Genomic DNA, 17,257 nt, shown 5'->3' on the forward strand with positions numbered 1-17,257 from the left:
AAGGAAAAAAACCTTGTGGGTTGAGATAAAGACAGTTTAATAGAACAATAACAGAAAAGGAAAATAGGAATAATAACAACAGTAATAATAATAACAATAATAACATAAGTCACTCTCACCACCTGGTGAATTGGTACCTTCCCGAGCAGTGATTGTATATTCCTCCCCCCTGGCCAACCCCCATTTGAGAATAACATCTATGGCAGAGAATATTGCATTGGCCATTCTGTTGTTCTGCCTGTGCTCCTTCTCAGCTTCTCTGTGAAGCTGAAAAGAGTCCTTGAAAAGTATAAACATTGTTTAGCAACAGCTGAAATAATATGCATTGTTGACATTCCTTTCACAGCAATCACTAGAACGAAAATTAATACTTTCCCAGCTGAAACCAGGACATCTTGTAATTGTGATTAATATTGGTATTGTAATCCGATAGTAAGGATCGTTAATATTGGTGGGATAATGGAGAAGAAAAAAAAAAGATGCATGTAGTTATAGATCTCTCTGCTTTGATACACAGAGGTTGAATATATTCTTCTTGAGACATCATTTAGAATTTGATCCTGTCTCTGTTGTATAAAAAACTGTTCACCAAGCTTCAGTGGAAATTTTGGACAGCAACAAATCAAAAATGAGATTATTTTTTTTGTACTGCAAAATGATTCAATTTCTAGTTACCTATGTAAAATTCAATGAAATTGGTGAGCACTCCCTGCAAATGATAAGTACAAAACTTTTAATGAAAACTGAAATCTTAAAATAGCAGTAGATCAACCTAATTTTAACAGTAATATATTGTTTTTCATCATGTAATATTATAACTACTGATACATGCAAAAAAACCCAACAAACAATATATTTGAAAATCTCAGGAATAGTGAAACATTCACTGAAAGTCTAAACTTCTATAGCCTTAGTATTTGTTGGGGTTTTTTTCTTAATTAAGTGAAATATTTACTACAAGGAGTTGCATTTGTGAAATAGCTAATTTTGGCTCTATAGAAGATGAAGGTTTTCTGTTGTGAAAATGGTTTTGGTACAGTTATACTTGATATTTTTGTCACTGTTTTTCCAAGTAAAGTGGAAAAATACCATTAAATTTGTTCTTCAATATTAAAGATTAAGAGGAAAGAAGAGTGTAAGGTATAGCATTGAAATGGGAAAAACCCATTGTCTTAAGTATGCTTTTAAGTAGCATGCATTCAGAAACAGTAAAAAGCCCGTTTTAAGAAAACTTTTCAGTAGCCATCTGGAATGGACTTATGACATTTGTACAACAGTAGGTTACCTATACTTTTGGATTGAATTATAAATATGATTTCACTAGGTGGGGAACTAAAGATAGTTTAGGTTTTCATAAAAATTTTATAAAGACTATCAGCCCTGAAGTTATTTCACAGCCAATGAAAAAAGCAGGGACTGTTTAGTTCCATTGCAGCAACTAGTGGAGAGGTTGGAAAAAACCTGTTCCAGCTATCTTGATGGGAACCACAACTTTTTCAGAAAAGTCATTGAAATAAAGATTGGCAAAGACAGAACTAGAAAGCCACTTTGCAAAGCTAAAATGGGCACAATTTGATATGCTAAGGTACAGCAATTGTTATAACGGCATCACTACATCTCATTATAAGCTAATTCTGAAATTTTTGCTTTCATTTGTGGTCAGTTGTTTCACTCTCCAGGCAATGATAATCCAATACTGAGTTTTCCCCAATGGCAAATTAGCTAATATATTTTCCAAGTTTCATGTATTTCCATGTACTACATATGGGGTGTCATGACTGATTGGAAACATAAGTTCATAGTCATAAGTAGTGTTTTACAGCATATATACTTTATTTTTGGGTATATTTTGTATATATATTACCCATAGATTGTGTAAAATATTACCCATAGATTGTGAACAAATGATGCAAACAGGAATTACTCTTCTTCAATGTTTCTGAAATGTTTCTGCTCATACAAGCATGAAATTGAAGCTGTTGAAATTTAATGAGGAAAGTCGGGGAGGGCTCACCCTAGGATAGCTGGTCACTTTGTGACTGGATGGTTCATCCCATTGTAAGAGACTTCACAATACTTTTTTTGCACTTGTTTTTTTCACAGCATTTTTGAGTTCAGCAGCTGTCCCAGAGCAGGCTGCTGTAAGGGTCTCAAACACTAGTTGTTCCATGTCTTGTGTGTATATTTTTGGCAAAGTTTTTATGTGTTTTTTTAACTACTTAGTGTATTTTTACCCAGAATAATGGTTTATGATCATTGATTCAGAAGAAAATGAATATGTGCATGAAAATTAATAAATGCTTTGTAACGGTAATTTTTAGGAACATTTCCATTCCTGCTGTTAGGTTTGTCTTTGGGCAAGCTTGTCTTTGACCATTTTAATATTTTCTGTACAGAGTTCTAGTTTTAGGGCCCCAGGAGTGTCCCAATCTGGGATGGGACTGGCATTTCATTATTCATACATCTTGATACTCCAATATGTGTTTATACTGATGGCACAAAAGATGGAAAAAATCCATATCTCATTAATAATTATTGAATTATTCTTAATTTTAGGAAGTATGGGACAATAGAAAGCACGTTGAATTGGTTTAAAATCCTCTTGATTTTATTTTGTTTATACGCTTTTCTCCTTTAGTTATATATCGAAGTAGATATGACTGCTGTTTTAAATCAAATCTCTTAAATGAAAGATGAAAGATGCATGCTTCTTGAAATAAGTGATGAATAAGTCTGACTTTCAAATATACAGTTTGGGTCAAAAACTCTGTATGAACTTTTGTAGAAAAGAACTTGGTGAAGAATAAAGTTGAGGTGTAACAATAATCTCTCAAGGTTCATAGTTTGTGAGAAAGTTACTTCTGCATGTTGCTCATAGAATAGACTTTTCTTGAAGAATAAAGTTTGGCTTCTAGCCACACCTGCCTGCTAGCTACTGTACATATATTGAGGCAGGCTACTTGACTGTTTATGTACCTCATCATGACTGTCTTTGAAGGTATGCTAACTTGTTTGGAGGTGTGATTAATTAAAACTTTCTTTGGGAAGTCTAATATGTTGACATTTTGAAAAAAAAATGAAGGTTACAAATTGCTATTACATACATAGAAAGAGATCAAGGGATAGTTTAGGCTACAGAATCAGTTTTTGAACTGGACAATTTTTTTTTCAGTTTTCTTTCAGGACAAGAGGTAATGGGCACAAACTTGAGCATAGGAAGTTCCACTTAAACATGAGGAGGGACTTCTTTACCCTGAGGGTGGCAGAGCACTGGCACAGGCTGCCCAGAGAGGTGGTGGAGTCTCCGTCTCTGGAGACATTCAAAACCCGCCTGGATGCGTTCCTGTGCAACCTGCTCTGGGTGACCCTGCTCTGGCAGTGGGGTTGGTCTGGATGATCTCCAGAGGTCCCTTCCAACCCTATGATTCTGTGATTCTGTGAAACCTTTCTACTTTGTATAGGTATCATTTGTATAGTTTTTTTCTGTTGTTAACTAATCCTTTGTGAAATGACCTAACCCAAAATCCAGAGAATTTGAAGAGGTGCTCTCCATCCACCTCAGTGGCTTTATATAATGCCCTGTGTGATCAAGCACCAATAACACGAGTCATTTAGCACACATTCTAGCTGTTTTGTTAAACAGCTTTTTTATTTTGTGAGGGCCTTAATTTGATGATACAGTCGTTTAATGCATCCCTGACTACGGGGCTCTAACTTACAAGAACTGCTTATCGATCCTGCAGCAATGACAGAACTTTCTCCTTAATCAAAATCCTACTGGAAATTGGTGTGCATTCTGTGCTAAGTAGAGAGGTCTCTAAGTCATGCGATCTATGTAAAAAAGGGTACTGGGTATGTGACTTTCTTTACACAGAGTGCCACAGCTCCTGGAAGCGCAGTTTACTGTGCTGGCCAAAGAGGTGCTTGCTTGCCTTTTAGTTGACTATAGGATTCCTTGTTGTGTGATATTTACTCATTGCAGTGTTGAGTAGTACACAAAGAACCATAAATAACTAAATCTAAGCTCAGGAACCTTTCCATTTTGACTCTTCAAATACTGAGCAATTTGTAGCTTTTGCAGGTAAATCCAAAATAATATTGCCTCAGGTAGTATTTCCACAGTGAGACCAAAGATTTTTTCAAAGTTCCATATTTAACATTTTAAATTTGCACTTTGTTGAAACTCTTGTAATGGTACAGTCCTTAAGGACAGGTCAGAAGGCTTATAGACTGTTGAATGTGTGACAAAGAGGCCATAAAGAATCTGGTCAGATGTAGCTAATTAAAGGTAAATGAAGGACAGCTGCTTTTTATGTTTCCAGCACATCTTTGATCTGCTCTACCCCTCAGACCTCTGTGGACAAGGTAGTTAAATACAAACTAGGAGGCCTATTTTAAAGACATTAAAGCCCTCCGGGGCAATCGAGTGACAGTCCAAGCAGCCATAAGCTGTTTGCTTTATTCATTAGAGAACTTTAAATGTGTCAAGAAATAGAATAATGTCCATGCTCTTAGATCAGCATTAGCAATGAAGATTACAACAGCTCTGGGACATATGAATGGGCAAACTCCTTATGAAAACAAGTTTATTGAGAAGCATTTTATTATAACGGCAAAGAAAATATAGGTTACACATTTTCATTGCAGGAATATTGATTCAATATGCATTGAAATATCTAAAGCTGTAGTGACACAAACATCGTGTAACCCCGTGCTGACCTCAGTGGTCCCTTCAATCATGTTTTAAAAAACTTGCTTTACAGACACACATGATGGAAAGAATATGTCATATGTGAGTGACATAATAGCACGTAATACTTGCTGAAGAATTTATAGAGAATTTACACAATATATAGCCTTTCCCTTGTGTCTAGAGACTCAGATGCTTAAGTTTGTAAATTGTGTTTATTTTATAAGTCAAAGCTTTAATGTCAATACAACATCAGTAAAGGATGTAGAAAGACTAAATAAAGAAAAAAAATCAGTTAGCTATATAAACAACTCTTTATTTTGGAAAAAGTGATTTTTGCCCAGAAATATTTGCAAGTCCAACTCAGTATAGTTTTTGAAAATTGTTTGATATCTTCGGGTTTTTATTATTATTTTGAAAATAGGAATTGAAATGGAAATTAAGGTGAAGCAAATTCCCGTAACATTCTAAATGTTAAATTCTGGGGATATATCCCATATTTCCTCAATAATATTAAAGAACTTAGAGAAAATATTTGCTTTTTTCTAGGTTTTGTGCTGTGTTTTTCTCCATTATCTGTTGTGTCAGTACCTAAACGTTGCATTGTTTGACTGCATAATCAAAATCTCCATGATATTCAGCCCCAGTGGAACAGCTCTGATATTTTAAAATTAAGTAAAGGTATGAAAAGTCTGGAATTTTACAATGGTCATGTCGACTGCCTTTTTGACTTACCATAAATGCAAAATGTCATAGGTCTTACCAGTCAAAGAACATTACTACATGGCATTTTACCTCAAAAAGGCTCTATGAGAGTAGTGCAGTTGGAATTGCTTGCCTATGAAAGTGCTGTATGCTATTGCAGTCTGAAAGAACCTTTTTTCCGAAGACATCTAGATGTGACTCTGTGACCAGCCACTGATCTTTTCTGGGTGATTTGATATTTCATCCTAGTCTTACCATAGATATATTTAACTGTACGTAATTATAAACTAACTTGATCATCCAAATTGTCATAGATTTGGTATTCCTTCAATTGGTATTCCTTCAGTTAAGTCATAGACATGAGATTCATCAAGTTGGTAGGTCTGTGAACCAAGAACTTAATTTTTTCATTTTAAAATAAGCAGCAAATTCAAATTAAACTTGAAGATGGCCTTTGTTTTTACTCGGCAAACAATACTCAGAGAATGTAAATAAGCATTGAGCAGTTTAATTTGAAGCACATTAAAAGTTTCAGTGAGCTGTATTCTAGGCAACAGTAAGTATGAAGATGTGGTTATTGCTGGCAGCATGAGCATAATGTACTGATTTGGTTGATTGTGCCAAAAACATTTTGAAATGCAAATAACGAATAAATTTGTGCTAAATTTAGATTAGTTTGCATACATACTTTAAACATTAAAGCTAGATATTTTTTACCTAGAGGCAAGAAATACATTGGTAAATTGTTACAGAATTCCACTAAATAAAAGGTACATATTGTGGATTGAGGACCCATGGCTTTGTCTGGCATACTTACTCCTGGTTCCACTCACAATGAATCTATGTGTATCAGCTTGGCTGTGTGATAGACTGGAAAAAAAAAGCCCATGCTAGGGTAGAACTACTGTGAATGGGAAATACAGCAGCTTGATAGGACCATTTATCTTCAATTTCAAGGTCCAATAAAATAAATCAAAAAGGGAACTAAAACCTAAGAATAAAATCTTTTTTTTTTTTAACAGCCTTTATTTTTTTTCTTTTTTTTAACAAAGTATCTGGGACATCAAGACAAACATTAAGACCTGCACAATATGTTTTTTTATTGACAAATGCTGCACTGCAAATGTTGGTTTATTACTACAATAACCTGTCAGTATTTGTATTATCACAAGGTGAAATTTGCCCTTTCAAAGGCTATAAAGGTTTATGCATGTTTGCCCAGGTATAATGAGAACTTAGGTTTGAGTATCTTGTGTTCATGGCATGACTATTTAAGAAGATCCATACTGTTTTGTGTATTTATTCACTTAATTGCTCTAACTCAATTTTCAAGATCAGCAAAAATAATCGAATGTAATTACTTATCTCTTATATTTGCAATAGAACTGAACAGTTTACCATCTGGTAATAATAATAATGCTTTCTTTAGCGGGGCAGGGAGCAGTATCATGCAGATACTAGGTAAGCATTGTCAGCCCCAAAGATGAGCAGTTTGAATGGTCTGATATGAGTATTGAGCATGAGCACATTTCTAGCTAGGCCTGTGGATTGGGACTTGGGAAGCTGAAGGGGATTGACAGCTGAGCAAGAGCTGGTCTAGATGACATGCTGCTTGAAACACTCATTTCCAGGTCCTGGCTTCCACACGTCTAGGATGTGATCTCCCGCACTTGAGTAACCTTTACTTGAAACCTTGAAGATTAAAATGCTAGTTTGCTAGACAATGAAGGAGCCATCATGAATTCAACAGAGGTTGAATAGCTTTCATGGAGGGAGCTCCGAGAACACTGATCAATTTCAGCACAAATGCTACAGACCAAACGTCAGAAATTTCCATCTGCTGCTGAAGTCACGGGGTTTTTTGAAATCTAGATAATCGCTGTTCCCAACCCTGTTATTCCTCAGTTTCCAGGTAGTAGCGCTACACTGACAGGTTGCATCTATTAAGGGACACTGTTACCTAACAAGATGTTGAGCATGACCCAACTCCTCCTGTAGGCATGCAAAAACCTTCTTCTAAAATATGTTAGGTAACGATAGTAAACCAAGTGCTCCTCCTGGGGTTAATTGTGATCAACTAACACATTTTTAAACACAGACGTCCTTGTCCACACCAAGGGAAAAATCATATTCAACATCTTGTTTAATTAACATGTTTTCTAGTATATTTTCACAGTGTAGACAAGGTCTCTAAGGAAGAATGACTCACGAGTGCAGCATTGCCATTATGGAGTACTTTTTGGAGTAACTTTCCACTGCTCCACATTTTCTAAGGAAAGCATTGATTTGGCTCATTACCTAACAGGTTAATTAATGTTTGTGAGAAGCTCCAGGGTATCATTAGTTAATCCCATACCACACCGCTAAATCGAATCCTGGGCAAGAGTTAAAATAAGTGTCACTTTCCTAAGTGAAGGCTGATATGTAGATCTTTTCCAGCATAGTCCATGCATACTGCTGTATAGTTTTCCTTGGAGCCTACTTGACATATACTACAATTGAGAGGGGCACAATATGTGACTGCCTCCCTTCCCTAGGAAAGGAGTGGGCCTTGACAGCCACACATATCACAGTGAAGTTAGCATTTTGTGGCCTTTTCTGGGGAAGGTGTACCCTTACAGAACTGGTAAAAGCTTTGTGTGTCTGTGAAGATGGAGTGAGACAGCAGGCTAATAGAAATTAGCCCGTGTAGAATTGACTGCAGGGATACTTTTTTCCAAGCATTGATTATTCTTCAAATACAATCAGGAAGAGGTTCCATGCTTCATCTTGTCAAATAAAGTGTTTTGGCCAACAGACAAGTAGATTTAAGAGGAATTCGTCATTGTTTTTATTAGGATACAAAGATCAACATAAGATTCTTTCTGTCAGACATATATTCTCAGAAGGAAATGCATAGTACGCATAAAATATTTATGATCATTTCTTACATTGTAACTATATCTATGTAAAAGCCAAAATAAATACCAACTGTTCCAGCTATACAATATACAGTGCCTGGTGTGTTTATTGCCACATTTTCTATGACCAGTCTCCTCTCTGTTGTGTTTCTCCAGCGACTGTGTTATTCCAGGGAAATGAGTAACACAAGGGGAGGAGGGTGCATAATGACTTCTACACTGTAGGGGGTTGTCTGAACTAACACATGGATCAAGCTCTTGAATCTGTGTTGGAATCTGTGTTCGGGGTGTATTACACAGAAAACTTGTAGACGGTGAGCTATCCAGGTTTCTTTGAAAGAGAAATCAGTGTGTATCACAGGCACTTCACACTTTTCAGTTCATAGCTTTGAGGGTCAAAGAAGGCTGAAGACAAGAATTTGACTCCTAAGGAGGACCAAAGCCATAATGATTCTATTTTTATCTGTGCTATTTAGTAAGTACTGTTAGCTAGATTTCATTCTGTTTCTCCCTAATCAGTGAATAGATAAAGTGTGGAAACACTTGGGAAGATGAGGAAGGAGATAATACTGTGCTGCTGAAATCTCAAACTTTCACTCTTTGCCAGAAGGATAATTAGAGCACATTTTAAACAGAGTCATAGTATTCTCGGGACATGTTTTTTGATTATTGATACAAGATTTGTGTGTGTGATGGAATAGAGGAACAAAGAGTCAAGGAACTCAAAACACCATGTTTGCATTGAAGAGATGTATGTGAAGATTACCAGTTTGAAATTTTAAGTGTGAATCTTGTAGAGGGAAATGTAATGTAATCCATAATGGGAAACAATTTAAAACCAGGAGATATTAGTTGGAAAAGGGAAAATGCTCCACTGAGGAGGGTTGGTTTGGGGGTCGGTATTTTCTGTCATTTTATTCCCTCCATGGGCTCAGTTAATGAGCAGAATGTTTTACATAATAGAAGTCTGGACTCCCTTCTCGGTTGTTGATATTCCACTTGTGTACGCTCAGAGGATGTCAATGATGACAGCTGGTTATTTCTTCAAGACACAGATTTTGATTGTCTTGTTTTATGGTTAGTATCCAGTTTTCACAAGGAATGGTTTCCCACCCAGAAGACAACAAATGTTGGACTGACCTAGTAATTGTTCCTTCCTATATTTCCTTTGGGCTCTTGTTCAGCTAGTTGGATCTGAGTTGTTTTAAACATAATTAGGCCATCATAAATCACTCTGGGTTAGTTCGCATGTGACATCACCAAGGAGACCCAATGGGACAATTAGAATATGTTTTTGGACAATCTGTTTGTAGCTATGTTAACTACTTTATCATGGAAATAAAGTTTGTAAACAGTAGTCTTTACACTGTGACAAGTTAAAATATATTGCACCCTGATATAGCTGTTCAGCAAATTAGATTTTCATAGTGCTAATTGAATTTGTCACAAAGCTGATGAACATTAGCTAAAGAAAGAGCAATATATTTTATTTTATTGAGCACATCTCGGAGCGCTTGTAATTTAGTAGGGCCACCACACTTTCTGGGCAGGCTATCAAGTAGGATGTTGTAATGATTTGCATGACTACTATAGTAGATGGAAAAATGTAGCTTGCGTTTGTAGCTGTTCCATTAGTGTCTTACACAGTGTGCGCTCCTTTGGTGCTCTTCAGAGAGCTGTGTCATAATCCCAGCATCTTTTGAAGAGCTCTGTCTGGTGAAATCAAATAACCATACACCGTTTAAAACCTAACGCGTAAATTAAATGATGAGACAAAGGAAAGGCTGAGAAAGGCAGATAACCAATAGAATCCTGAAGTTATCAAAACAGAGCTCTTGCCAAGGACCTTGGAATTCATCTGATTCAGTTGCTGGAAAAATGCCTGAATTAAAAATTACCCTATGAGGACCAAGAAAATAGAGCCAAATTCTGGCACTGTACAGTTTTCTCCCAAAATGGACATTAATCCTGCAAAAACAGAATAGGGTGAACAACCCCTGGCCCCACGCTTGGCCCCCTACTGTAGGCTCTATCTGCCAAAGCAAGATGGAATAGAAGATCAAAAATGGCAGGGGGGGAGGGGGGAGGGAAGGAGAATTTGGAAAAAGAGGGTGGTTGGAAAGGAAAAAACTCATAGGCTATGCCCCTGCCAGCACTCGACTGCAGCTCCACTTGCAAAGCACCTGTTGGCGGCTGTTGGAGTACTTTATAGGTTTTGGGACAGAATCAGGATAGAAAGCTTGCAGTCTATGTTCCCTTATGTGACACGTGATTTGGCCTTATTTCAGTAAAATGGAAGTCATTCCTGGGCAATAATTACAGCAATAAATATACCTGTTCAGAAATAACAATGACAGCTTTTGCTTTCTAGAAAAAAATATAACAAATATTAAATTGCATGTTTTTTATTGACCCTCCTTACTACTAATGTTTATATTCTTTGGCTGGAATCACCTCTGTTGTCTTCCTTTTATCCAGAACTGAAAAACAAAACAACGTTGCATGGAATGGAAAGAAAATACACCAAAACAACGGTGATAAATATTAACTTAATACTGTCATTCAAACATGTGGCAGGAAGCTAGATGTAAGGGGTTATCTGGCCAGTTTTATGTTTTGCAAGGTTAATACATTAGAGTGGAATGATAGAAAAGTAGGAAAATTGTATATGTTAAATTAGAACTCTCAGCAAGTATTTTATGTCAAGAATTCAGTTTAAACATTTTAAAATCTTCACAAATGTTCATGTCAACTCCTGTTCAAATACATTTAGTTGGGAATTTTAGCATTACAGTTTATGCCCTCCTTCTGTTACTAACTCCAGAAATTACTTGCGTACAAAAACTTTTGTAGTTCTTTGTTATATAAATAGATTATTCTTCCTTAAGAGAAATAAATAACAATTATCACTAATATATGTATATGATATATGATGTATATCAAGCAGAAAACAAACGGTTATTCTAAATATAGGCTGAGCTAAAAACTCTATTGCTTTTATTGGCTAACTCTTCTTTGACCATAATGAGAATTTTCCCTCTGCTAATGCTTTGGTTCAGTGTAAAAGGCTTACTTAGATACATACCTGTATTACTCAGAAAGTTTGGATAAAGTTGGAATAGAAAGTTGCTAATGTTTTGGAATTTAATCCTTTCTTATATAAACGTAAAAAACCCACAGTTTTCCTGTTGTACTTGAAACATTAAACTTATTAGTTCTAAAATAATTGAAACTTTATGCCTTCCTTAGATTTTTATTCAGTAATGAAAGAAACCGCTCAAGTTTCTGATGCCGCAGTGTATGCTACCCAAGCAGAACCTGGTTCCTGCATGAAGCCCACCAAGAGTCTTTCTCCATCAAGTCCACCAAAGAATAGGGCCAAAACGCAAATTCCATTAGTTCAATAGTTTGTGCATGGGACATTTCAAAACGAGATTTTCACCTCGTGTTAGAGTAATTTCTTTGCCTTGCTTACAAGGAGAAAGCAGTTGAGCAGCCTAGCATGTAATAAATTGTCTTAGGTATAGAGACTGTTAGACACCAGAGCTCAGCCATACTCTGTGCCATTAAAATAAGAGGGCAGGATCTGGACCTTAAGACAGTGATATCTGAACAAGGAGAGCATCGGGTGGAACATAAGCTTGTGCTTATTTCAGTGGGACTGTATGGTGTGCATAAAGAAAAGAATTTGCAGAAATTTTAGCTTGAATAAGAATGCTTTCTTGAATCAAGATTTTTAGAAGTTTAGCCATGAATCACCAAAAGACGTTCTGTATTACAAAAGGCTTGTAATTATTTTTGCTATAATAAGAAATAGATGAAATAGATGCATTCAAACGTTATAGTAAGTATTCAAACATTATAGTAAGTATAGGCTTCACAAACTGTTTTTGCATTTTGTAACATTAAATTTATTACTCTGGATAGAAAGAGCCAGTGGATGCTTAAAAGTCTTAACAAACCAGGGCACAGAAAGTTCAAAAACATGATAATGTGGTATCTTAGACATACACATACGTATTTTCGCAGCATTTCAAAATCCTTTAAGATTTGTGTAGTTGTTTTTATTATCTCCGCACGTTGACAGATCTCAAAAATAAACTTTTACTGTGATCCTGATAAATACATCTTTTTATTGTGTGTTTGCTGTTTGGAATGAGGGTGATATATGAAACGGGACAGAGGAGTAGGCAACCCTAGAAAAGTTACGCAAATATAGAGAAGCTTTGAAAGTTCTGCCTTGGCTATGTATGGGTGAAGTGAATGGAAGGTGGGTGGAAAAAATAACAGAATCACCTTTGAAGCTGGTGGTAGCAGGTGCATTCGGGATCTTCCAGATCTCTTCTTTCTTGGCATTCCCCCCTTGATATTCACACCCTCCGTTCTTCCACATGGAAAGTCTCTGGCATGTGAATTAAAGTGTTCATGATGAGCAGCGGAGCAGGAAGAGGGAAAGCCAGGACTTTGCGTCAACATCAGCACAGAGCAGGACAGGATGAAGAACCAGTAAGGCTGCAGCTTGGATAGCCAGCTCAGGGATCAGCTGTCATCTTAACATCAAGTTCATCTGAGTCTCCAGCACTGTTTTGCATAATAGCAGTGTCCTTAGGCAGTAGTCTTACATGACAAAGAAGCTGGTGCCAACCTGAAATCCCTCCCTTCACTACTTTCAGCAAGACTTAATGTATTTACTTATGATGCCAGTCAAATGTTCCCACTCTTCTTAAGTCAGAAAACTGAGCAAAAACTATGACTATCTTAAGTCAAGTAGCTTAAGTCCTCACTTTCCCCGCTATAATGAACAACTAGCACCGTTTACTCTCTAAAATCCCTGACGGTTCCAATATACTACAGAAGAATATGTTTAATATACAGGGTATAGAAGTACTGTATCATCAGTGATACATTTAGGTTTTTACTTTACTTTTCAAACTTCAAAAAATATCAGAGTCAATGAAAATTAAACTACTATTTGTACAAATATTTACGAGGCCTTTTTTTATTATTATTTTATAGGTCTTGTAGAAATTTGCCTGATGCATCCCCTTGATGTAGTGAAAACAAGGTAAGATTCTGCTTGAACAGGTTTTGTTGACACTGGAAGATATCCAAATTAGGAGCTGTCAAAAAATAAAATTCTAGAACTTCTCCAAGGAAGGTAACTTCTGCCTTTAATGGCATTTATATTTACTTACCTGTATCTACAGCACTTGACAGATGGAATTTGAATAGCATACACATTTCTGATTAGAGGTCATCTAAAGGTGTTGATTTGGCTTTATGACATGTATTTTTAATTTTGTAAGAAAATCCTGTAACACGAACAGGGCTATAGTTAAATTCGCTTACTATTTGTATCATAGAATCGTAGAATGGTTCGGGTTGGAAGGGACCTTAAAGATCATCTAATTCCAGCCCCGCTGCCATGGGCAGTGACAACTTCCACTGCAATAATGATTTATATGTAATCTGGAAATGCCATATTGCCTGTGCAATAATTTTCACAGATTTTTGAGAAGTAATAAAATAAGGTGCTGCATACTCTCTCAAACTTCATGCTTTTATCTTTTTTTTATCTTTTTATTTGTCCCTATTTTCTTTTCTGAATATTTGTGCTTATGTGAGTATAAATGATTAAGTGACCTGGAAAATGTAATCAAATAATGTTTTTTCAATGTTGATTATTGAGTTGGAAAAAGAGTAGCTGTGCTTCTAGTTTCTTGAATATCTTTTTGCTTTTCTATGCTTTTTAGTTTTCATATCAATTCATAAGCAAGTGTTACTATATGTGAAAAGCAAACGAGAATGCAGAAGCATAAAATAAGGAGGAGAAAACCTTTCATGCCATGTGTGTTACATGCAATGCCAATAATTACCATATACTGCTCCTGGAGCTCTATCTAGGTCTCAGTCACGTAGGCAGAAAAGCTTCACTTGGAGATAAAGTAGCCCCAAACAAATGATGAGGGCAGCTGTGGCCTCTGGAATATACTTGAAGCAGTCAATTATGACTTGAGATTCTAGTTCCGGTTAGCCAATGTGTGAGCTCGTTACAGATGTATTTTTAGCTTCTGTTTAAATCACGTTCTGGGCTTTGCCTAAGACCTTGTGATACGCTTTTCTGCAGCTTGCATTTTGCATAAGACCATCTGTCTGTGGTCATTGCCCAACACCAGAGGATGTTAATGCAGGTTCAGTCCACGTTAACTGCTGCTGAGGTGCTTGTAGGTACACCTTGGAGCTTGGAGTTTGCACAGGATATTCTTCTGTGTGCCTTCATAATATGGAATATGTTGATTCATTTAGAGACAATACACCTGGTAGTTTCAAGGGTCCTCTCTGCCCCTCCAAGTACCACTGAGACCTTATTATTAAAACAAAATTTACATAAAAAGATTGAAATTAGGGACTTGGAAACAACAGGGTACAAGCAAAACAAAGACAAAATTTAAAAGAAAAAAGCCGTCTTGCTTTGCTGTCATCTAGTCCTCATGGAATGTGCTTTAGTGACTTCATTTTGGCAGGTCATGCTATAACTCACCTGTAGCACTCAAGCTTTTGGTTTTACCTCTTCCTGTTTTCCTCTTTGTACTAAACCAGGAGTCATTTCTTCTGTCATATAAATGCAGCATCAGTGATTTACTTCTCATGTCTTTGGTGCCTTTGAGGTTGTCGTTCTACACATCCCCATGCCTTCAGCCTTGGTTGAAAGAACTTCATATATATCCTTAGAACCATTCATGATTTAGGACATGCCACATATCATATATCATAAAAAAACATTAATTGCACATCTGTTCTGATAAACTGACAATCAGCAGATGTACTTTCAGCTTTCTGATAAAAACCACACATGCAGAATACAAGGACAGATTTCCACATTCCAGATTTTACTGGTTTTGTCATACTTTTGGTAGTGACAATGCTAATCAGTCCTGAGGTCCAGAAATGGAAAGGATTAAAGAGTGTACAGAGATGTTCGTGAAGCTGTATCAATATTTAAAAAATAAAAAAAACATAATAAAAATTAGGAACCTTTTAAATGTGAAATGTGAGTCCATGAACAGTGGAATTAAAGAAGAAAGCAGGAAAAAATGAAAGAAAACAATAGCTATGCAGGAGAAATCAGATTATGCGTCATGGCTGAATCAAGTAAAAAAGCCGTTAAGCAAATTTCTTCATTTGAAGAAACTTCAAGTGAAGCTAAGTTAACTCAGTTCTTCCATTGAGTTAGCTGCAACTCTTAGCAGAATTTGGCAACACCCAAGTGATAGTTTTTCTGTGTTTTGTTGCAGATGTATTCAGAGATATTACACAGATTTTGCAGTAACTTTTCTGCTGATGTTAGCAGACGTTAGTACTTGAAAATACTGACATTTTGATAGCTAATGACAAAACCAAGAATAGAATATCCTTTGATCTCATCCATCATTCCATTCTATGTTCCTAACATCATGCTACTTCCTTTCATTTTGTAATGGTCCAAATTTACTATACCAGATTAATTCTTTGATGGCCTTGGAGAAGTACAAATGAAACAATATTTTTCATTCTGAACTTTGGATTTAGAATGTTTTCTGATAGATTTTCATTTAGTTTATTCCTTTGCTGCAGTGCCTCTAACCACTGCAGTGCACTTACTGTCTTCTAACATGGTATTGATAATCTGTCATTTCCTAATCACTTCCAGTTATTACAGCTTTGGTGGTTTGTTTGGGGTTTATTTCCTTATGGTTAAGTGAAAGGATGTATGAAAGCACCATTTGTTGCTTAATTTTTATGGTGTTTTGCGTTTCCTGCCTTTTTTCTATAAAGTGTTTGTTTGGTGGAAAGAGTCCCGTGGCCTTTTCAAATTAGTGGAATCTTATTTGATCTAAGTTAGTGTTCTGAAGGAGTTTAGGGAAGATGCCAAAGGCTCACATCTACTGGTCTGGTGGCTTAGCATCCTTGCCTCATTGATTTTTTTCCGTGTGTATGTTTTTAATAAAAAATTGGAGAAAAGAAAGTTCCTGTCAGAGATTATTTTGAAACCCTGGAAAACGGTTTGGCTCTTTTGTGACAATGTTTTGCAATATCTTTTCAGTGTTTAGCAATTTTCTATTATTCTACAGTAACAATGCTAGACTTGTTTATCTTCTCACATCAAGGGAGGAACAATATGTATATATATATATATATATAAAAATACATGTTTATAGACTATAGATAAGCCAAATCCTTAAAGGAATATTTTTTGCTAAATGTACATTTGAAAATAATTTTATTTTGTTTTCTATTAGAACATCAAAGGTCATTATTTTAAGAAATTCATGTGAGCAAACTAGCTAGATGGAAAAAACTATGATCCATTGTTTTAGCTCTATGAATCCTGCTTATTCTACAAAGTAAAGCTCTTTTCTCAATTGCAAGGTATATTGGTGTAGTTTCTGATGAGAGAATATTTAAAAAACTGTGCTAAACTTTTAATGTCTCAGTATAACAGAGGCACTGTTAGCTGTTTTACTTATCAGTTACCTTTACGATGAATTTAGCCATCTGTAGGTTAAATAAAGTACTGAATCTCAGTTCTTGTTCTCCTAAATACAAGTGTTACAGAATTTGGTAAGGGTCTATGTATGAGCAGGGAGAGCACTAGCAAGTAAGAGTTTTCTGGTACAGATGCAGCCAAGACATAGAAGGTCCACTTTTTAATTAAGGAAGGCAGGTGATCTTTCTTTGCTGGAAAGTGAGAAGAAAACTTAGTCTGGAAAAAGAATTTGTTTTGCTTATTTTGGACCCTTTTTTGAGTCTCAAGTGTAATGCAGGCTGTAATGTCATTTTCATCCATCAGACTTACCAAAGGATGTAAAAAGGGTATGTTAGGTCATGATACATAGGACAAGATATTGTCATAGATATTACTTTAAAATTAAAAATAGTAAAATACTTTTCCAGATAGAGTTTATTCTTTATGTCCTAGTGG

The 17,257-nt window shown here is 36.0% G+C and overlaps 1 protein-coding gene across 2 annotated transcripts in view; it reads left to right on the forward strand.

Annotated features, from left to right (window-relative positions):
* The window catches only part of SLC25A21 (solute carrier family 25 member 21), a 259,335-nt gene that overhangs the window by 133,741 nt on the left and 108,337 nt on the right, over nt 1-17,257 (forward strand). For both annotated transcript variants that reach the window (XM_063332193.1, XM_063332194.1), the window contains exon 2: nt 13,312-13,360. In XM_063332193.1, coding sequence (XP_063188263.1) covers nt 13,312-13,360 — 49 coding nt within the window. The remainder of the gene's footprint in view (nt 1-13,311; nt 13,361-17,257) is intronic.

Source organism: Chroicocephalus ridibundus, chromosome 4 (assembly GCF_963924245.1).
Source record: "Chroicocephalus ridibundus chromosome 4, bChrRid1.1, whole genome shotgun sequence".
NCBI classification, from domain to species: domain Eukaryota; kingdom Metazoa; phylum Chordata; class Aves; order Charadriiformes; family Laridae; genus Chroicocephalus; species Chroicocephalus ridibundus.